General features: G+C 38.5%; 2 protein-coding genes across 2 annotated transcripts in view; both read left to right on the forward strand.

Annotated features, from left to right (window-relative positions):
- Positions 1–237: 237 nt before the first annotated feature.
- On the forward strand, positions 238–6,797 carry dlat (dihydrolipoamide S-acetyltransferase (E2 component of pyruvate dehydrogenase complex)). The gene is made up of 14 exons (XM_057360127.1): positions 238–680; positions 1,284–1,385; positions 1,513–1,637; positions 1,768–1,891; positions 1,973–2,099; positions 2,219–2,394; positions 2,869–3,022; positions 4,154–4,221; positions 4,367–4,477; positions 4,581–4,688; positions 4,801–4,919; positions 5,025–5,187; positions 5,272–5,408; positions 5,519–6,797. The coding sequence occupies exons 1-14, from the start codon at positions 411–413 to the stop codon at positions 5,646–5,648; spliced, it is 1,914 nt and encodes a 637-aa protein (XP_057216110.1). The 5' UTR covers positions 238–410; the 3' UTR covers positions 5,649–6,797.
- Positions 6,798–9,627: 2,830 nt separating this feature from the next.
- Positions 9,628–22,073, forward strand: part of rb1 (retinoblastoma 1) — a 31,394-nt gene continuing 18,948 nt past the window's right edge. The window contains exons 1-17 of the mRNA XM_057360046.1: positions 9,628–9,914; positions 10,306–10,426; positions 10,570–10,679; positions 10,880–11,014; positions 15,391–15,429; positions 15,557–15,606; positions 15,805–15,915; positions 16,525–16,667; positions 16,834–16,911; positions 17,459–17,568; positions 19,852–19,929; positions 20,352–20,439; positions 20,544–20,660; positions 21,029–21,085; positions 21,179–21,210; positions 21,620–21,696; positions 21,844–22,070. Coding sequence (XP_057216029.1) covers positions 9,805–9,914; positions 10,306–10,426; positions 10,570–10,679; positions 10,880–11,014; positions 15,391–15,429; positions 15,557–15,606; positions 15,805–15,915; positions 16,525–16,667; positions 16,834–16,911; positions 17,459–17,568; positions 19,852–19,929; positions 20,352–20,439; positions 20,544–20,660; positions 21,029–21,085; positions 21,179–21,210; positions 21,620–21,696; positions 21,844–22,070 — 1,683 coding nt within the window. The 5' untranslated portion in view covers positions 9,628–9,804. The remainder of the gene's footprint in view (positions 9,915–10,305; positions 10,427–10,569; positions 10,680–10,879; positions 11,015–15,390; positions 15,430–15,556; positions 15,607–15,804; positions 15,916–16,524; positions 16,668–16,833; positions 16,912–17,458; positions 17,569–19,851; positions 19,930–20,351; positions 20,440–20,543; positions 20,661–21,028; positions 21,086–21,178; positions 21,211–21,619; positions 21,697–21,843; positions 22,071–22,073) is intronic.

Raw genomic sequence — 22,073 nt, forward strand, 5'->3', positions numbered from 1 at the left:
CATAAAACCGATTTTCATAATCTCATCTCAATCGCAAATCTAATTATTACAGAGCTAAAGTCAGTGTCAATATATTAGGCTGTAAATGATCAGATTTGTCTTATTTTACATTCTTACACAGACAGTTTAACAGACACTCATTGTGTCGTATGGTAACAACATAAATGCGCAAAAGCCTCATTAACAATAATTCACTAAAGGGGATTTTTTACCATATAAACCTGGCAACCCTTGTGCGTCACCTGGGGGACGAAGCGAAGGAGAGCGTCGTAAAGTGTGATGTTTTGGAGCGGGGAGGTCATTGGAAAGTGAGCTTGTTTGAACGGTTTTGGGGGGACAGACCGCCGCTGCTACCACAGAGTAGCTTTAGTTATATCCAGCTGGTTTTTCAGGCGTATTCACTGTTAATAATGTTGCGTTTAGCTTTGCGGGTGAGGCCGTCTGCAAGGCTTACCCGGCCCAGTGTCCTCTCGGGCCCTGCTGCCAGTCCTCGGTCCGGACCGGTGTCATGCCAGCATCTCAAACGATACCACTCCAACGGCCCGGCCCGGATCCGGAGCTTGTGTCACGGTCGACGTTTGTACAACAGCATCCTTACCAACAGATCGGGCGTGTTGCACAGCCAAACGGCCGCTTTCAGTCAAAGCACGCGAGTGTACAGCTTGCCACCCCACCAGAAGGTAAGCTAAGCTAGCTGTGGGTTTTCTACATGGGCACCTTGACAAAACATTAGAGACTTGCTGCTTTAAGATGGCTCGTGCACTGCTGGATATTCAATTCTCTTGCTTTAGTTTTAAGAAAAGAGGAAAGCGATTTTTTTTTGCATATCCTAGCGAAGGTTGGGACAAATTTAAAAAGTTGATTTGTTTTGTATATAATTATAACAGATATGGTGATGTTTGCCTTTTTGTGACTTTTCCGCTTCGGTTAGTTTTGATGTGATGCATCACTGCGTTTTATTCTGGTGGTGTCACCTTCAAGATGTTTAAGCAGTGCTGCAGTTGACATGTCCCGAACACTTTGGCTGCTAGAGGTCTATGCATTAGCACAGATACACCTATGTGAAGCATAGCGGACAATTCTTATGTAGAAGACATTTCAGTTTTTCAGTCATGTAAATGACTAAAATAAATGGCATAATGAGCCTACATCCCCGTAAATAAACACAAAACGTCAGTTTTCATGTATTTGTATGCTCTGCACTTTTCGTCTGTTTCTCTACACTCTTAACATTTATATGAGCTGATATTTTCGTTATTCTTATCAATGTAATTATATTACAGGTGGAGCTTCCTGCTTTGTCCCCCACAATGCAGTTGGGCACCATTGCACGATGGGAGAAGAAGGAAGGTGACAAAATCAACGAGGGGGATCTGATAGCTGAGGTGAGGTACAACCTGCTAGTTTGCTCGGGTTTTGAAGAATGCACAATTGTCCTATTTCCAGTATTTAGCATTCACTGTTGGTGGGTTTTTAGACAAGATATTCTAATTATTAAATTCATTTGGTCAGGTTGAAACAGACAAGGCTACAGTTGGATTTGAACTGCTGGAGGATTGCTACCTCGCCAAGATCTTGGTTCCCGAGGGTACGAGAGATGTGCCCATTGGAGCCGTCATCTGTATTACCGTAGACAAGTAAGCGGTTTTTATCAGTAGCAGCAAGATCGAGAGAATTATGAATGGAAACACATAATCACACTCAAAGACTTGATGTTAATGTGTTCTCAACTTAATGTGCATCATCTCTTTATCCCTTGACATTTAGACCTGACCTCATCCCTGCGTTTAAGGATCTTACATTGGACAAACTCGCTGGCTCCGCCCCCGCAGCAGCAGCGGCTCCAGCACCCCCCCAAGTTCCTGGAAGTTCTTACCCAGCCCATATGAAGGTATAAGTTGTCGGCCACAAATGAATGAGCCAAAGCATTCTGTATGAAATATTAATAAGGATTTAAATTTGTCTTTCCTAGGTTCTTCTCCCAGCTCTCTCTCCCACTATGACTATGGGCACAGTGCAGCGCTGGGAGAAGAAGGTGGGTGAGAAGCTTGGTGAGGGAGACCTGCTGGCTGAAATTGAGACGGATAAGGCAACAATTGGTATGTCCATTATCTGAATATTACCCTTTCCATATCTGTAGTGGCAGAGATACTTAATATATTTATAAACTACATTTAAAGTTAGAAGAGGTATTAAATCTTTCTTTGCAATTTTTCAGGTTTTGAGGTTCAGGAAGAGGGCTACCTGGCCAAGATCTTGATTTCAGAGGGCACCAGAGATGTTCCTCTTGGCACTCCTCTCTGCATCATTGTGGAAAAGGAATCTGACATCAGTGCATTTGCTGACTATGTAGAAACTGGTGTGGCTGCAAGTCCACCTCCCGCCCCCACACCGGTAAACAACTCTGTAATTTCTTCTGCTGCTTATTTTTCCTTTATTTACTTGAGCCATCAGCCATTTACTGTTCATTTAAGTTGCAACGGCACTTTAATTGAAACGAGCAACATGGCATGATGTTGCATACTCTAAATCTGGCCATTCTCATATAGGTCAAAGTCTGTTACCATCAACGTGATATCAACAGTTTCGTGTTATTGCTAAAAGTGAAAGGTCGCTTTGAAATATTTGTAATGTTTTGCAATGCTGTAATCATGCAATACCGGTTTTGTAGACATGGGCATTAAGAATAGACTGACACAATATTGACAGATAAATGGTTGTAATTAGATAACATTGTGAATCGGTAGGACTATATCTTGCATGCGGGATTGGATTGATCAGTTACTGACTTTATTTAAATAATAAAATCATTTAAATTAGCTTATTATGTATGTGATTTGTGTTTTTCTCTGAAAACTCGATTCTCAGGTGGCTACCCCACCGCCAGCAGCAGCTCTCACCCCAGCACCTACTGCTGCACCAGCAGCTGTTTCTTCTTCTGCTAGGAAGGGCAGGGTGTTTGCCAGCCCTCTAGCCAAGAAACTCGCTGCTGAGAAGGGCATTGACCTTGCCCAAGTCACAGGTACAAGGACAGTTGATTCCTCAGAGATAGAGTGGCATTGGTGTTAGTAAATTATAGGGCTGTCAACGTTAACGCATACGATTAATTTTTTCAGATTAACGCGTTAAAAAAATATTTAACGCCATTAACGCAACATCCGTTTTTTCTGTCATCATTGTCTAGCATTACATTGTTATCACGCTCTTATTCATATTAAGGCCTTTAAACTATTTAGGCGCGATTTGAAATGGTTGTATTGACACGTCCAGTATAGATTGACAGCTTCTGGCTGTGGAACACGACTCAACGCAACGCGACAGCGGTCCCGTCTGGCGTACACATGGGCTAAAGGCTGCGTCAGGATCTTTCAGACGGCGCACCACTATTAACTTCTCTTTCGTGCTTGAATGATCAAAAACACACAAGATTATGCAAGAAAGCACATTGTCTAGTATTTTCGCAAGTCTTCAACGAGTTAAATAAAGTCTTAAATGAATGCAAAGAGTAGTGAAAATAGGAAGCGCATTAGACCTGTTTAGAGCGGAAGCTCTTAAAGGGGCCGCGTTCTTAAACGTGCTGCTGTGACTCCTGTCACTAATGTTAATCAAATTGAAAAGAAAAGAAGAAATCAATGTGATTTTGTATTGTACCTTTAATGAGGATTATTCTGTATTTAGCAGTAAAGACTGTAAAGTGTTTGAGAACTTTATTTTCTGTATATTTGTGTGAAGGGCACACTTATTATAATGGCTTTGATTTCAGAAAAAAATAATATATTTAATAAAGACATCAGTTGCAAAGCCAACAATATTAGAATGTTGGCTTTCATTCATAAAATGATGCCGTTAGAGAAATGTGTTGTTTCTACATTAATTTGGAGATAAAATGTGAAATTATTAGAATGTAAAAGTATATTTAAAAACATAAAAGCTGTGTGTGATTAGTTAGTTAATTGTTTTAATCGATTGACAGCACTAAAATAAACATGTTAAACAAATATAGTGTATGTTTAATTTCACGAAAAGGGTGCGATTAATCGCGATCAATTTTTTTAATCTATTGACAGCCCTAAATTGTTTGAGTTTATTTATTATTAGAGTGCTTGTATTGTTTCTGTGCGATTTATATTTAATGTGTCTGGTGTATCCATAGGAACTGGACCTGATGGAAGAGTCACCAGGAAAGATATTGACAGTTTCGTTCCATCTAAACCCAGTCCTGTAAGTCGCTAAATTTAAGAGGACCTTTTTAAGCAATGCACCAGAATAGACAAAATTTTGAGGCAGAACACCACTTTGTGCTGTATTTGGTACAGTAAATAGAAAGTGTTTTGTTAAAATATGCTGTCTGTTCTCATACCACCAGGCCCCAGCTGCCGCCCCTGCTGCACCCGCATTTACCCCTGAAGCCACTCCAGCTGTTGCTGCCGCACCTACAGGAACCTTCACCGACATCCCCATCAGCAACATCCGCAGGGTGAGTTGGCTACTGTGCTCTGACCACAGAAACATTTCATATATAAATACAGATCTTTACACATGCTTGTCTTACTCATAATGCTCTGCTTCCCTGTCTGTAGGTGATCGCCCAGAGATTGATGCAGTCAAAACAAACTATTCCCCATTATTACTTGTCTGTGGATGTCAACATGGACCAAGTGCTTGAACTCAGGAAAGAACTCAATGTTGTGAGTGAACTTCGTTCTCCCAACTCCATAGCTTTGACTTTAGTAAGCTCTAAATTACAGTATATATGAAATTGTAATGACTGTTCTTTTTCATGTATCTCCTCATGATCAGGAGGTGAAAGCAGATAACATCAAACTCTCGGTCAATGACTTTATAATCAAGGCCTCAGCTCTAGCGTGTTTAAAGGTGCCAGAGGCCAACTCTTCCTGGATGGATACGGTCATCAGACAGTGAGTGATCTCCCACAGTGCAATTCTGCTTATGGCCATTTGAGGGCACCACTACTTTCTCATACTACCTAACCAATGTATCAAATGCTTTTTCTCTTTACACAGAAATCATGTGGTGGATGTTAATGTTGCAGTCAGTACGCCTGTGGGTCTGATCACTCCCATTGTGTTTAATGCTCATATTAAAGGCCTGGCGTCTATCAGTAAAGACGTAGCCGCATTAGCTGCTAAAGCACGAGAGGGAAAACTGCAGCCACATGAATTCCAGGTATTACAGTTGTTTTACAATAATATATTCTTCATACAAAGAGCTGTCTTGCAGGTTTTTTTTTAGATGGTCTTGATTTTCTAGGGTGGCACCTTCACTATTTCCAATCTGGGAATGTATGGAATCAAGAATTTCTCTGCTATCATTAACCCTCCTCAAGCATGCATTCTAGCTGTCGGTGGCTCAGAAAAGAGACTGCTTCCTGCAGACAACGAGAAAGGGTGAGCAAAATCTGCCGTCAATGCTTAAAGTTAACATTTTATTGCATGACTGGTTAGGGTGCTGTGTATGTATGCTATCTGTGTGACTCTTGGACTTGTGACTCTCATAGGTTTGATGTTGCTAGTATGATGTCTGTGACCCTGAGCTGTGATCACCGGGTGGTAGACGGCGCTGTAGGTGCACAATGGCTGGCTGAGTTCCGCAAGTTCTTGGAGAAACCGTTCACCATGCTCCTGTGAGCGGAGCCTTAACACGGCCCTGGCCTGAAATCAGTGGACTTTTAGAGATTTCTCTCTCTCATCTCTCTCATTGGTTATACAGTATGCTCTCCCTGGGATATATAACAGGTTGTTCTCTCTCCTTTTTTTTTGTCCGACTCGTATACATTTTTCCATATGCTGTATTTTTACATACTTCCTAAAGCATAACATTTTCAATCACCCATTGTGCGTCATTGTTTAGGTCACTTTGTGGAGTTTCAGGGGATATTGCCGTAAAGGGTTTTAATTTTCTTTCAGGATATTGTTACAAGCACCGCAAGTCTGCGTATGCCATTTGAACAAGGAATAATGTCTGTATCCACGGCCAAGTCTCATGGCCTTACCTCTGAGCATTGGTAATTTTACCATGTATCTGTGTGTTAATGACACATTCATTGAAACAGGATGAGTACCTTTTGTATATACTGTAAGAAAAACCTAGATGATATCTGAAGATGCGTGTGCCAAAAAATAGGACTACAATTGGAATTTGTCATTCTTCATGCATATGTTTATTTTCTGTATTATTGCAAAGCAGATCTGAAAGTTGCACTTCCATATGGTCACTCCCCGAGTCATATATATGGTATATGTGATGGTTTCTCATGGGTGCAGGGTTTTGACGTGGGCAATTTTATTTATTACATCTCTCACTCCAGGCAGACAAAGCACAGTAGTGCCTTTGCTCCTGTTTATATCAAATACTTTTGTCTTTTTAAATAGTGGCAATATATCATTCATTCTTAAAGAGTAACGCACATTTCACGGGGTGAACTACATAAATAAACCTTTAGAGAAAGAAAAGACCTCAAGATGCTATAATATACATACATGACTGAATAGATGTGTTTTTATTTCATAGAGAACATTTGACTCCAGCTGTATGACATGCAGTCACTGTCTGTGTCCAGTCTAGTGGTGTGGACAACTCTAAAGGGAGATTTTTTCCATAAGGGACAAAATGTGACCAATAGTATATCACTATTTAATTTGACAGATGAGAGGGAATAAACAAAATGAAAAAACTCAAAAATATGTTGCCTGATATATTTGATAATCTTACCTAAGAAAAGATGCAGCGAATGTCACCTGATATTACTGGTCCATCATATCTTCAGTATGAGTAACAAATACTCCGTTTAATAAAAAAAGACAGTTGCTTTTAAACAAAGGTTAATAATGTTCGATTTGTTAAAGGGCTAGTACACCCCCCCCCAAAAAAATTCTGTCATTTACTTGCTTTCAAGTTGTTGCAAATCTATAAAATGATTTGATATCTGATACAACGCTTATAACCAAACAGTTCTTGGACCGCATTGACAACCATAGTAGGATATATACAGGTGCTGGTCATATAATTAGAATATCATCAAAAAGTTGATTTATTTCACTAATTCCATTCAAAAAGTGAAACTTGTGTATTATATTCATTCATTACACACATACTGATATATTTCAAATGTTTATTTCTTTTATTTTGATGATTATAACTGACAACTAATGAAAATCACAAATTCAGTATCTCAGAAAATTTGAATATTACTTAAGACCAATACAAAGAAAGGATTTTTAGAAATCTTGGCCAACTGAAAAGTTTGAACATGAAAAGTATGAGCATGTACAGCACTCAATACTTAGTTGGGGCTCCTTTTGCCTGAATTACTGCAGCAATGCGGCGTGGCATGGAGTCGATCAGTCTGTGGCACTGCTCAGGTGTTATGAGAGGCCAGTTTGCTCTGATAGTGGCCTTCAGCTCTTCTGCATTGTTGGGTCTGGCATATCGCATCTTCCGCTTCACAATACCCCATAGATTTTCTATGGGGTTAAGGTCAGGCGAGTTTGCTGGCCAATTAAGAACAGGGATACCATGGTCCTTAAACCAGGTACTGGTAGCTTTGGCACTGTGTGCAGGTGCCAAGTCCTGTTGGAAAATGAAATCTGCATCTCCATAAAGTTGGTCAGCAGCAGGAAGCATGAAGTGCTCTAAAACTTCCTGGTATACGGCTGCGTTGACCTTGGACCTCAGAAAACACAGTGGACCAACACCAGCAGATGACATGGCACCCCAAACCATCACTGACTGTGGAAACTTTACACTGGACCTCAAGCAACGTGGATTCTGTGCCTCCTCTCTTCCTCCAGACTCTGGGACCCTGATTTCCAAAGGAAATGCAAAATTTACTTTCATCAGAGAACATAACTTTGGACCACTCAGCAGCAGTCCAGTCCTTTTTGTCTTTAGCCCAGGCGAGACGCTTCTGATGCTTCCTGCTGCTGACCAACTTTATGGAGATGCAGATTTCATTTTCCAACAGGACTTGGCACCTGCACACAGTGCCAAAGCTACCAGTACCTGGTTTAAGGACCATGGTATCCCTGTTCTTAATTGGCCAGCAAACTCGCCTGACCTTAACCCCATAGAAAATCTATGGGGTATTGTGAAGAGGAAGATGCGATAAGCCAGACCCAACAATGCAGAAGAGCTGAAGGCCACTATCAGAGCAACCTGGGCTCTCATAACACCTGAGCAGTGCCACAGACTGATCGACTCCATGCCACGCCGCATTGCTGCAGTAATTCAGGCAAAAGGAGCCCCAACTAAGTATTGAGTGCTGTACATGCTCATACTTTTCATGTTCATACTTTTCAGATGGCCAAGATTTCTAAAAATCCTTTCTTTCTATTGGTCTTAAGTAATATTCTAATTTTCTGAGATACTGAATTTGGGATTTTCATTAGTTGTCTGAATGTTGAATGAATATAATATACAAGTTTCACTTTTTGAATGGAATTAGTGAAATAAATCAACTTTTTGATGATATTCTAATTATATGACCAGCACCTGTACTCTGTGTGTATGTACATATAGCTCTGTTGAACACAAAAGAAGATATTTTGAAGAATGTAGGACAGTAAACAGTTCTGGGGCACTTTTGACTACCATTGTAATTTTTCCTTCTATGGTAGTCAATGGGGTCCAAGAACTGTTTAGTTACAAGCATTTATCCAAATATCTTTCTCTGTGTTTAACCAAACAAAGAAATCCATACAGGTTTGGAACAAGTAGAGAGTGAGTAATTCATGACAGAATTTTCATTTTTGGGTGAACTAACATTGGTTAATGCAATATCTAGCTCAAGACAATGAACAATATATTTAAAAACATTTATTCATCTTCATTAGTTAGTTAAAACAGTTGATCATTGTTCATTCATGCTTGTTCATTGAACATTACCTAATATTAACAGACGAAAAAAATGTTTTTAAAAAAGGTATCATTAAATGTTGAAATTAACAATATTTGCTAAAATTGATCATTGTTAGTTTATGTTAACAAACAGACCCTTAGTGTAAAGTGGGGATGTTGTATGTCTTTTTATGACATACATAATTGAATCAAACTGCAACTGAGCAGTTTGATTCCACAACGTTTCCACAACAGTAATGTTTCCACAACAGTATATTGTAGACGCACTACATTTTCTAAAATAAGACAAAATGCATTAACTGAAACCACTTAAATTAAGATACTTCGTGGTTTTTTATATGTATAGTTAATGAAAGAGAGGAGTTAATAAAAAATCTACATCTTTCGAGTTAAGGCAAGCCTTAGAATTTGTTATTTGATAGAAATTGTAAATCGGTAAGTTTCCAAACAACCATTTATAAATCCGCATTAAGTTACACTAATCGGTTCTGAAACCTGAATGTCTTTTAAAGAATTTACTTCCCTAAATATTTATCACAATTTAAAATTAAGTTTACTCGAACTCTTGACACCAGAAAGTTAAATACATTTGGAATGTGACCCAAACTCTTTCATGTTACTACAGTCGCTTCAGTTACCAGTATTCACCGTAAATACGCCACACCACCAGCTATACTGAAAATATGTTGTTGATCAATTTGTCTCTGTGTTAAACACAGCGAACCGGAAGTGACACATTCTTGGCGGACGTTACGTTGGTCAATTTTCCCGCGTTTCGGTAGTTGAGGAAATACTGGGGAGTTGTAGACACAAACAAGCGATCTCAGGCTCCGACATCCAACCACTAACCACTACACCACAAACACGCTGTTTGTGTTCGCTGGCTGTCCTGTCACCGGAAACGAGCTTCATCGAGAAACATTCGAGATGCCGCCGAAGAAGCGCAGCAGCGGGACACCGCAAAAGAAAGAGACGAAGGCGAACATAAATAACGGATCGCCGGATAACAGCGACAACACAGCGCTGACCCCAGAACGGTAAGAATGTCTGTCTCTGAAATATTCCTCCTCTGACACTGATTACTTTTCTCTTATAAACTATAACTTACTGAATGATCAATGCAGACAGTTATTTGTGTTTGATAGTCACTGAACTTTATGTGTGTGGTGATAATGCCTTTATTACTACGAAATTAACCATAGTTATACCAATAATTTACAATTGTTTCATTGCAGTCACGATAGTGTAATGATGGTAACTGATTTGTAATAAAACTATGGTGACACATCAGTCTGGCAAAAACATGGTTATTACACTTTCACGATACCATGGTCAATTGTTCATCTGTGGGTAACGTCCTGTAGTGTAAATCCTCAAAACACTAGTCCTGTCAAAAACACGTCTGTCAACTCTGTTATTTTTTACCAGACATAAGGACAAAGAGCCTGAGTTTGTGACTCTCTGCCAGGAGCTTCAGGTCACCAATCCTATCTGTGATCATGCATGGAGAATTTGGGAGAAGGAGATCAGGTCCCTGGACAAGGCACATGTATGCTTTCCTCTGATATATATATACATATATACATATATACATATATATATATATATATATACAGACGTTTTTTTCCAATCTGGTGCATTGGTTTATAAATGTGTGATTACAATGTCGTCTGTGTGTTTCTGTCATATCAGATGCTGTATTCAAACAGGCAGCTTTGGGGTGCCTGCTTGTTTATCACAGGCATTGAGCTGGAGAGCACCAAACTCACTTTCACAGAGTTCCAGAAGGTCATTGGTTTGAGGTATGTATATAAAATAAATGTAATGAAGAATTATCGATTTTTCCCTTTGAGGTTAGCACTCTGAGTTTTTTTTTTCAGGTTTAAACCGTAAGTTAGTATTGACAAGCCTAGACAGTCAATTGTTTTATAAAATAACTCAATTTGTGATTGAGTGTAATGTGTTAATAGCATCTATAAATGAAGTTGCCGTTTCTTTACAGTGTGATGCAGGTCATAAGCCTTGTAAAGAAGATGGACGTGAACGTGGACACTATCAGCCCTAAAGTGAACACTGCTGTTACACGATTGGAGAACAAGTACAATGTCACTTTGGCCCTCTATCAAAGATTTGTGAAGTAAGTATGCTGTTTAGTTTTCTATTGAATGTCCAGTGTACTTTAAAGACATTTAAGAATGTTTTTTAAGAGTGTATTTTTAAACTGCATTTTATTTTTTGCTGAGTATCCTAAACGAATCATGCTTTTTGTGTGTTTAACTCGCACACACAATTTATTTGTATAGTGCTTTTCACAATACTTTTCAAGTCTGCTTTACAGAAAAGATGTTTCTATATTTTAAAACCAGAATAGTATCAGATTAGCAATATAAGAAATGGTTACATTTTGCGATCATACAATGTTAAATGTTGCAGTTTTGTATATATTGAGTTTTATGTATAGTGTTAGTATGTTGAATGTCCAGCATTTGTATTGTTAATAAGGTTTGCACCAAAGACAGTCACTTATTGCTGAATGCAAACTGTGCATTGTTGACAGTGTAGAACCGTCCATTTTGTAGCTTTATAAACGGCTTGTATTTGTAGACAGGGGAAGTTTTGAAATCTGATTGATACTGTTAGTTTTCATAGTATGTCAAGCTGTTTTATTTGAAATTTGATTCCTTATGATATGATCGCAGCAGACCACCTAAAGTGCGATAGACATTGTTTAAGATTCATATTAAAGTCTCGTGTCAGATCATCTGAGATAGATCTTAATCCCTGGTGTAAACAGGGAGTTTTTGTTGGGACATACAGATCAGAGGGAAGATGTTCTTAAAGAATACAGTAATACAGAAGGATGTGTGTTGATTGTTAATGAAGGGCTGAAGGCTTACTAACCAGGCAGTGCTCAGACATGTCTCAGGGTGTGCTCACCCTTCCCTCAACATACGTATATCTAGATATTCACCTGCATTATCTGAGGAATGTGTGATTCATCTCACGTCACTCCTAAATGAAAGGAAACAACAGGTATATTACTCGAAGTGATCATGAATTTATTTAAAAGATATGCGTTTTGTCTGCAGAATTTGCTCTAGCCTGTGTTGTATGTGCCACCATCTACATAATCTTCCACATAATCTGAAAATTCTAGTGAATATATTATAAATTCAGTGAAATGCTATAAAATCTGTTTTAGGAATCTCATTGCCCCACCTGAAGGTGGCAGCAGCAGTCTTGATACAGTGAAAATCTGCTGTGCTGGTTATGCTTATATAGGCCTTTTACACGCTTCTGGGTTTTTGACTTCCGCATTGTTCGACGCAGGGTAAACGATGTTCCGGTTACAGCCGTATCCAAGTCTAACAAGAGTGTCTGAATTAAATGTCTTATAAATAATTTATAAGAGCTTAATGACTTATTACCGCCTGTTTAAAGTCAAGATCCTCATTTAAAAACACCCCGGGGCTAAATGGGGGCTCTAGTACTGCTGTTTTTTGTCTTAATTTAATGTTTGTACTGTTTATGGGACAGCAACCTGACGCAGGTACTTGATTTTAACTACTGAACTCCATATAATAAATTCAGTGATGATGTTCTCTGTCTCATTTTATTCTTTATGTCTGTCCGGTTTGGTCCTGCATTATATCGATAAAATGAACTAACGTTGCAGTAAAGGCAATAAACATGACCCAATCCCTCCTGTCAGACTCGCATCACACTTTCTGTTTCAGAAAATTACAAAAAATGTCTTCTGTTCTCGCTAGTGCTTCTGACATTATAAAAATATTTTAATAATGTAAAATGTATAATATCAGATATTTTACTCGTGGGTGCATTGGATCATTGCCACGCATTATGGATGCTTGTTTAATTATGTCTGATCTGTGTTACTGTGATAGAGGGGTGAATAATTTTTGATGTAGTAAAGTAAACGGAAGACCATGATTATTCAGAAACATTAGAAACTTATTTGCAGTATTGAAAGCGACCCATTAAAAAAATTAGAAGCACAATATGGTAAACATTTTATAATAAGGTCTAATTTATAGATATTAGTTACAGCACAATGTAATACTTTGTATTTCTTAACCTTCGTTAATTTTAAAGTTCTACATTTATTAGGTTTTCACAATTTAAGTTTTAACATTTTACATTTGGTATTATGAATGAACAAACAATCTTATTTTAATTGCAATAAAAAAAGATACCTTACCTTAGCAGTTTATGATATCTTATTTACTAACAAATATTAACAAGTTGCACTCTGTTAACACGTGTACCAGTATTTTAAAGTAATTTCTTATAATACAGTGACGCGATCACGTTTGAATAACACGCGAGCTAGGGTGTATAAACTCAAAACACTTAAATGAATATTAGCAGTCTGAGTGCACAAAACAGATAAACGCACAGATATTAATTTTCATGTTTAATATATATTAAAGTTGCAAAAAAAGTCTGTACAGATAAATGTAAGTAGCTTTAAATGACACAAGCGCATTGTAATACAATGGGATTTAATCTGTAGGGGAAGTTGCTTTACCCAGCGGTGACGTAGTTTCCAACTCTTGTGATGGCCTATTGACATCTGTTCATGATCTCCATTTGGAAGATAATGATATTAGGTGGTACTAGGGCTGAACGATTAATCGAAATCGAATCGCAATCGCGATGTGAGACGTTGCGATTTGCCAATCGCAAGATGCTGCGATGTGGAAGCGATGTGAAAAATAGGAAACGCATCTGTTCCAAGCCTGCTTTGAGTGGCATTCTTGCTAACCAACTGAGTGAGCGCAACTCCGTTATGCCTAATCAGCACTGCCCCAGCCAACTGCATAAACGTCCGTCATTAAAAAAAAAAAACATACAGAAGGCAGGAGAGAGACAGTGTGTGTTATTATGGCATCTGCAGAGTCAGATCGATCATATTAGGTAAATAAATACTAAAGAACCGTCCAATTCAGAAGACCGCACACACAGCCTGTGTCATACTCGCGCGACTCTTCCCCGCGTTGTGCTTCTCGCAGACGAGCCGTTTAAACTTGACGCGCACACACAGCCTGTCATACTCGCGCTTCTCTGCCCCGCGTTGCACGGACGAGCCGTTTAAACTTGACGCGCATACACAGCCTGTTTCGTAATGACGTTTATAGTACTTGAGTCCGGCTCGGGCATCTTGCAATATGGACGAGGCTTGACGCACGCGCGCACCCTGTGTAAACTCACGCCTAGCTCCGCGTTTCAAACAAATGTAAATTCTATCTAACTGTTTTGCTAATTTCACTTGGATGAAATTAAACATTCAGCACATTTTTTACTTGTTTTAAAAAATCCCACATACTTAAAAAATAATAAATCAGCCTATGTAAACTATGAACTATTTTAATAATTCACTAACACAATAGAAAATGTTATGGATTTAAGGGTTACAATGGGAGTTGTATTTGTTTTAATGGAAACTATAATAGTGTACACTGGTATTTGGATTCTATTGGTGTGATGTAATCTGGAATTTGGGAACCAATTTAACAACTTTAATTCCTATTTGAATAATGCCCAAAGCACACTACAAAAATTAATTTTGTAATGGTTTTAATGGAAACAATTAAATGTTTTTTTTTGCTGTTTTCTTTCAGGGTAACTATACCCATACTGTGCTCCACACAACAATATTGAATTGAAGCTTGAATTAGAAAAGTTAAAATCGCAAATCAAATCGCAATCGCAATGTCTGTCAAAAATATCGCAATTAGATATTTTCCCCAAATCGCACAGCCCTAGGTGGTACATAGGAAAATCAAGGGCAGGAGCCTTGTAATGGTAGGTCTGATTTGTGGTTAAGCAGATGGGTGGTTCTGTATGTCAGAAGGTACTTACTGCACGTCAGCATTTTCACTGCATGATAAATGAAGTCGATAAGAGGAAAGTTATGTAGGGGAAAAAATGTTGGTCATAATGGAAATTGTCACAAATGAGGAATTATTATTTTTGGAGAAACAATTGTTTAAATTACAAATGCCAAGAAGAGATTTGTAAACAATATATGAATAGTTTCACTCTGTGTTCAAGTGATTTTTACACTACATTTACAGAATTTATGGTCTAAATGTCTTAAAAAAAAGTTTAACTGTTTTTCTGTCATTTTAATTGTTTTGAATGTTATAATTTTAGTTGAGAAATTTAAATGTGCCAACATATTACATTTTTTTCATGAACATAACTGAAACTGTATTTTAGAAAATGTTTTAACTATAATGTGTGAAGTAAAATATGACCCTAAACCTTTAAATAGTAGTGTATTTTATCAATTAGAACTTGCAAAAAAATGTTCAACACTTTTATTGTTACCTTTATATAACAAACGTAAAGAGTGGAATTTGACATGAAATTGCTAAGTTGATGTGTAGTACTTGTGGTCTGCATAGTGCATACATGCTTCTCCAGATGATATGACAGACGTAGTAAAGGAAAACTTACACTGACATTAAACCATTTTTTCCCCTGCAGGACTTGTGATAAAATCTTTGCAGAGCCTGACAAAGCTAAGTGAGTAAAATTACCTTTTTTCAATTCTTCTTTGGTTTCTCTTGTTTGTCCAGCTGTTATTAGCACAATATTGTTGTGTTGTTCCATAAAAATCAATGATCTGATCATCCTGTCTCTTTCCTCCAAGGAGAAAAGAGCTTTTGGAAAACGGTTGGACCATGTTCCTCTTGGCCAAAGGTGAGCCGATAAGGAAAAATAGCACAGGAAATCTATATGTGTGACATTACGTTGTTTCACTTAAACCATAAAAATGCTCTGTCAGAAGCATTTCATGTTACAGTCAAAATAATGAGTTTTTCCATCTGGTTGATACGTTTCACAGATACAGTGTTCCACTTCTATTATTTAATAGTTTTGCGTCTGTTCCCTTTGCAGGAACATCTCTACAGATGGAGGATGACCTTGTGATATCCTTCCAGTTGCTGCTGTGTGTTCTGGAGTTCTTCAGCAAGCACTGCTCCCCTTCTCTCCTTCAGTCCCCTTACAGTGAGTGTTTCTCATGTTCCTCTGCTCAGTCAGAACAATATATCAAATGCCACTAAAATATTGTCAGTATGAAAGGTAGCCAGAGACCTTCAACAGACATTTTTATATGTTTATATGTGGGGGATATATACAGTACATGGGGTGAGAGAGAAAGCGCCGGACTGGAGCGAATCACCAAACTACAGAAGAAGGTCAAAAGAGTATTCCCAACCTGCAGAGCACAGAGTTAACCACGTCTACTTATTTACATTCACTGCGAAATCCAAAGTGTGCCCAAACCTTTCATTTAAAACATGCTGGCGCATCTCTAATTTGTTGTTGGTCTGCCATTATGCTCGTATTTCTTCTCCGCTGTGAATGTCGCGATAAATCGCCATATCGATTTTTTTCCCACCCCTAGTCATTGTGTACATATGGACAATGACCATATATGTATTTGTCCCAGGTATACACATAGTTAAATCTTCTGATAAATGGAGAACTATATACTGTGTAAATGTGTCATTCTAACAAAAAAAGAACTTCACATGCTGAGAATGCTAAATTCGGACAGCAGAAGTTTGAGGAAATGATCTCATCTTATCATTTATTCTCTCATCTTCATTCCAGAGTCAGCGGTTACTTCAAGTACCCTGAGTCCTCCGACCAGAACATCCAGACGTAATCAGGGCAAAGCCAAACCTCGTCCTCCAGAGATGGACATGCAGTTACTGGAGACCCTTTGCAAAGAGGGCGACTGCAACGTGGATGAGGTTGGTGCTCCATTCACACACAATCCCATTATCCATTGCTCCCGAATAGTCCTCATTCCATAAACCACGACTTTAATAACACACTTGTAATAACATTGAAAACCCTGTGCATTTGGATGATTGATTGTAATTGTTATGTGCATGTTTGCATAATTGTCTGTTTCAGGTGAAAAACATGTACCAGACCACTTTCTCTGCATTCCTGGATTCTGCGGGTTTGTCAGGACTCCAAGGGCTTCCTCCGGTCTGTACCATACCATAGAAGACATTTAACAAAAGTTTATTCTGTTCCGACAGTGTTTCCATCTTAAATCTTATGATGGTGACTATTGTAGTCACAATAGTGATCTCTTAAGTGGCATATTGGCAGTTTTACTTAATAATAAGCTGGTCAAATTTATTATGCTGTTTGTTAAATCCTAAATAACTACAAATTGTTAAATTAGGCATATGTCTCATCAAGTCCCCATAACATGCTCCCATCCTTGAAGTTGATTCAAAATTCAGTTCTGCTTTATAAAATGGAAAATACAATAAGCTGATATTTGTTGAGTCACTTAATAGCTGCTGTTGCTGTTATCACCATTTATTTGAACCTTTGCTTGACATTTATTGCAGTTAAGTAATGGAGTATGCTGTTTTATAGACCCTCTGTTTGCCTGCTGATAATAAGCAGTGTGTTATTGCAGCAAGACCTGCAACCACATATAATACATTTCCTTTGAATATAATTTTATCCTCAGTTTAAATAGTTGCAATGTTTGTGACCCCCTGTTTGCTTTTTCATACAGATGGAAACACTTTCCAAGCAATATGAAGAATTGTACCACAAGAACAAAGACTTTGATGCCAGGTTGTTTTTAGTTGATGATGAAACAGTTTCCCCCAACAAAACTGAAACGTACGTATGAGATTAAAATCTGCTCAGGGCTGTACGGTAACAAATTTTTTTAGAAACACTTGTGCTGCTTAATTAAAAAATTTAGGAGCACTGTCAAAAATATAGGCGCACAGACAATTTAAATTTGTTTTTTAAAGACGAACATTCTCAGGGTGTGCATTGTTTTTCAGGATGCGCACACCTATAAAGTAGTTTCAGAAATGTCAACCACATTAGTTTCATATCACTGCGGCGAGTTTAACTGAATAACGTTATTATACTGTTGCCTACTGTCATCCACAGAATACAGACAAACCGAAACACACAGGGAATCATTAAAATGTATCAAACATGCATATGCCTAATTAATAATATTTGATTTGAGATTAACAAACGATGGAATCAAATTGCACATTAGTCTTGTGTGAACTTTGTGTCTTGCCTTGGTTACAGCCAGCTCTCAACTGCAACAAAAGAGGGCGAAACACTTTAATGAATTGTTTCTGTAATAACTCGTTGGGAATATTTATCATATATAGTGGGTGGTCCGTCCATTGGCTACTCAGCTTTTCGGCTCCAGCTCTCACAGTATGTTGTTCCCAAACTGTCATTTGGGGAAGGTCACTTGGCTGTTGCGGTGCATTACACTTAAAAACAGTTTATTACTATGACTAAAAATGTCACTTGTTCATTGGTTCACGCGTTTTTTGCTTGGACACTGGGTGCACAAGCAAGCGCCGAGAGCGTGGATGATGCACGCATCTGGAGTCGCGGCCCTCTGTCTTCCGCAAATATAACTTGAGTGTGAGCAACCGGACATTGTGAGAAAGTGGCGCATCCTTCATTTTCCATGAGTTTTAGATGTTAATGGCCCCTAAACAATACACAACACCATACACACACTGATTAAAAACAAAAGAAACCATTACAGAAATGAATGGTTTCCATTAAAATACCATTAGCTTTTTGCATTTTTTGTGTGTGTTTTGGGCATTATACCAAAAGGATTAATCTGCCAAATCACAAGAACGGTGCGCGTTTCATTGGTTTTAACACGAGTGAGAAATTATTTGCAGTTTATAATACAGACGCGGTGTGGTGTCATTTGGCTTTCGAAAATAGAGCTTTACATCTTTAATAACTGTCAACAGCTTTAAACAGCCGTCCAAGTTCAGAAATATATGAAAAGGCACTTTATTTACACGCCACTCCCTTCACGCGCACTGAACTCATCGGGAGAGAGAGAGACTTGTGCTTGCTCTAAAATGACAGTCTGAAAGACAAACATACTTATATGATCTACCTGTTTCTTAAGATGATGTAAAGGTAATTGTGGCTGCTTCCTGAGTGGACGTTTGCCTACTTTGTAGATATTAAGCGTTAGACGGAACATTGCCCTCCGTCAATTTGCAATCGCGTTCCTCCCTGCATTCGCAATCGAGTTCCAAGGTTTGGGTTTTGGGGAACCGTCGCGCACCACCTGCAGTACATCTGCGCCCCCCTGGTTGAGCACATCTGATTTTTTTGAATGAATTAAAAGAGCCATTTCATGTCCTTGAATCACTTAACTAATCAACGTTGATATAGGATATAGAAAGTAATTAGTAATAAGTAATTAAATACTATTTGGAGAGTAATTTGTACAGAAATCTAAATACACTATTTAATATGTAATTAGGAATTAATAATTCATTACTTTTTCAGAGTAACTTACCCAACACTGGTTCTATCCGCAAATTACGCCTTTCTAACCAAACATTTATTTATTAGCACCAAAAGCAACATCATAAAGAAAGCGTGTTGGGCTCAGCTGTCGAAAGCCAGGCGATCGCTCAACGAAACATTAATTCTGCGTCCAACAAGTGTCAGTTATGCCAGACACACACCCCTCCAAACGACACCTGATGAAACACTCACGCACACTCGCACAGCCTAGGGACATCACATCAGAACCGAAAGTAAAAAGCGGAGCATTAAATGGCGTGTAAGCGTATTTTCCTTTCTCATAACGTGAAACGCCGCTCAGTTGACTAGCATGAAATGCAGTGGATAATGTCACGTAAAATAAATGTAAGCACATTTGGGAGTCGTAGTTTCTTAATTTGATGGTATTTAAATGGGTTATGAGTTTAGACCGGTTCAGTCGCGCCAGTGCGCCTAAACATCTTTTCACGGTCGCACAGACTAATTTCCAGTCACAAATGCGACCGAAATGGTCGCAGTGTAGAGCCCTGCAGCCTGCTTATCAGACACAGTGGTATGTGTTTTTTTTCTATCTAATATCAGTACTCAATTTCCTTGTAGGACAAAGGTGGAAATGACTCCGAGAAAGAATCAGTGTGGAGAGGACGTCACCCTTCCTGTTCCTCAGACACCGATCAGGTATGACTGTGATCCATTTTGTAACCAGAACATCAGGAACACAGGTTGAGTAGAATGTTTGAGGAAGGTCAGCTCTATGTGCTAGTTGTAAAAAAGGTTTTTGAGAATTTTCTCACTTGTCACAGTGCCACATTTGTGTGAATGGGATTATATAAACAGTTGTTTTGTAACTCGGTGGGTTTAAGCCTAAAATCACATGATGGAGTTCCCGGATGTATTCACGTGGCTCCTAAAGCTCCGTATTTTCTGGGTTTTACTTTTGTTAAGATAATGCTTTATATTTGAATAATAATATTTGGCAAAACAATAAATGTTTAAGTTGAGTTTTAATTTTAAATAGGGTATTTTAAACATTGTGGTGGTCTTAAGTGATGTCCTGTCCTGTCCTTTGCTTTAAAATTGTTTCCACTTTTATTCTCCAGAGCTGCCATGAATTCCATACAGCAACTCAGGGTTGAACTCACCTCTGCTAGTGACCAGCCCTCACACAATCTCCAAGTTTATTTCAAGGTATTTTCTTATTTCAAGCTAATATCCTTTAAAAGAAAGTTCCGTTTTCTTACTAGACAGAATGACCGGTCCTGTATAACTTTGTAATTTCCATTCTTTGTCAGAACTGCACTGTTGACCCCTCAGAAGAGATCACTAAGAGGGTTGATGAGTTGGGTCAGGTCTTCAGCCAGAAGTTTGCTCAGGCTGTGGGCCAGCGCTGTGAGGGGCTGGGCAGAAAGGTAAATCCAACAAAGGACTTTTTAGAATCAATAGGACTTTTTTCTTTATTAAGGCATAGCTCTTGATTTCTTAGGTGTTTTTTTTATAAATATAAACAGTTATCAACCTTCTACGCTAAACTGTTTTGAATGATGCACAATTTCATTTTCATGTGAATGCTATTTTGTAGATTAAGATTGGTTTATAATATCGACTGTAAAAGAAACATAAAAATTAAAACATAAAACATTGCATAAGTTTGAACATTATGTACATCCCTAAAAGAAACCCTACCATCACAGTACTAATTGATGAACCAAGTGCTTTTTATTTTTTATTCAACCTTTAACATTTGTTGAACCAATAGACTGCTTTTTTTACTTTGCAGCGGTTTAATCTTGGTGCTCAGCTCTACTACAAAGTAATGGAGTCCATGCTTAAATCGGTAAGCCTTAATGAAACCAAGACACTTTACATGCTGATATTTGTATTATAACTCATACAATCCTTCTGATGGTCACCTCTGTGCTGTCTTTAGGAGGAGAAAAGACTTTCTGTGCAGAACTTCAGGTAAAACCAGAATCAACATCTTCCTGAAAATCTTAAGGTCCAACGTGCAATTTTTGGAGGATGTATTGACAGAAATGCAATATATTATACATAACTATGTCTTTAGAGGTGTTTAAAGACCTTACATAATGAAGCGTTATGTTTTTAATACCTTGAGCTATTTTTCATTCTGACAAACTGCTCTACAGAGTGTGTTTTGTCAATATTTTATCTCCTTCGGCAAAGAAGTGAAAGGACATCTTAGTCCTGTGTTAGCCACCGTAGTGCATTAAAAGGGAGAGGTGGAGTGAGCCGTTGGTTGCCATTCGCAACCTCACCGCAAGATGCTGCTAAATGTTATACACCTTAAACTGTCATAAATAATCATTCTTTTACCCACTGACAATAAATCATGTTGCTTACATTTTAGTAAACTTCTCAACAATGCAACATTTCATACCTCGCTGCTCGCATGTGCCTTGGAAGTTGTTATGGCGACCTATGTCGGTAAGTAGTTAATTTGTGGCTTACGTGACTTTTATAAGCATTTATTGGTGATGGCACTCAGAGTGACATGTTCAGCTTTCCTCTCCTTTATGATAGTTCACTTCTTATCTTCTGTGTACCTTAACTGCATCTCATTTCCTGTTCCAGGGAACTCCCTAAAGAATGGGGGTTTCGGGCGGGGCTCGGGGGCCGGCGATTCAGTAGAAACGGATCTGTGCTTCCCCTGGATCTTGGGCGTCTTCCAGCTGCACGCTTTTGACTTCTACAAGGTGATCGAGAGCTTCATTAAAGCCGAGCCCACTCTCAAACACGACATGATGAAGCACCTGGAGCATTGCGAACACGTCATCATGGAGAATCTTGCATGGAGAGTAGTG

The sequence above is a fragment of the Triplophysa rosa genome, linkage group LG19 (genome assembly GCF_024868665.1).
Source record: "Triplophysa rosa linkage group LG19, Trosa_1v2, whole genome shotgun sequence".
NCBI lineage: Eukaryota > Metazoa > Chordata > Actinopteri > Cypriniformes > Nemacheilidae > Triplophysa > Triplophysa rosa.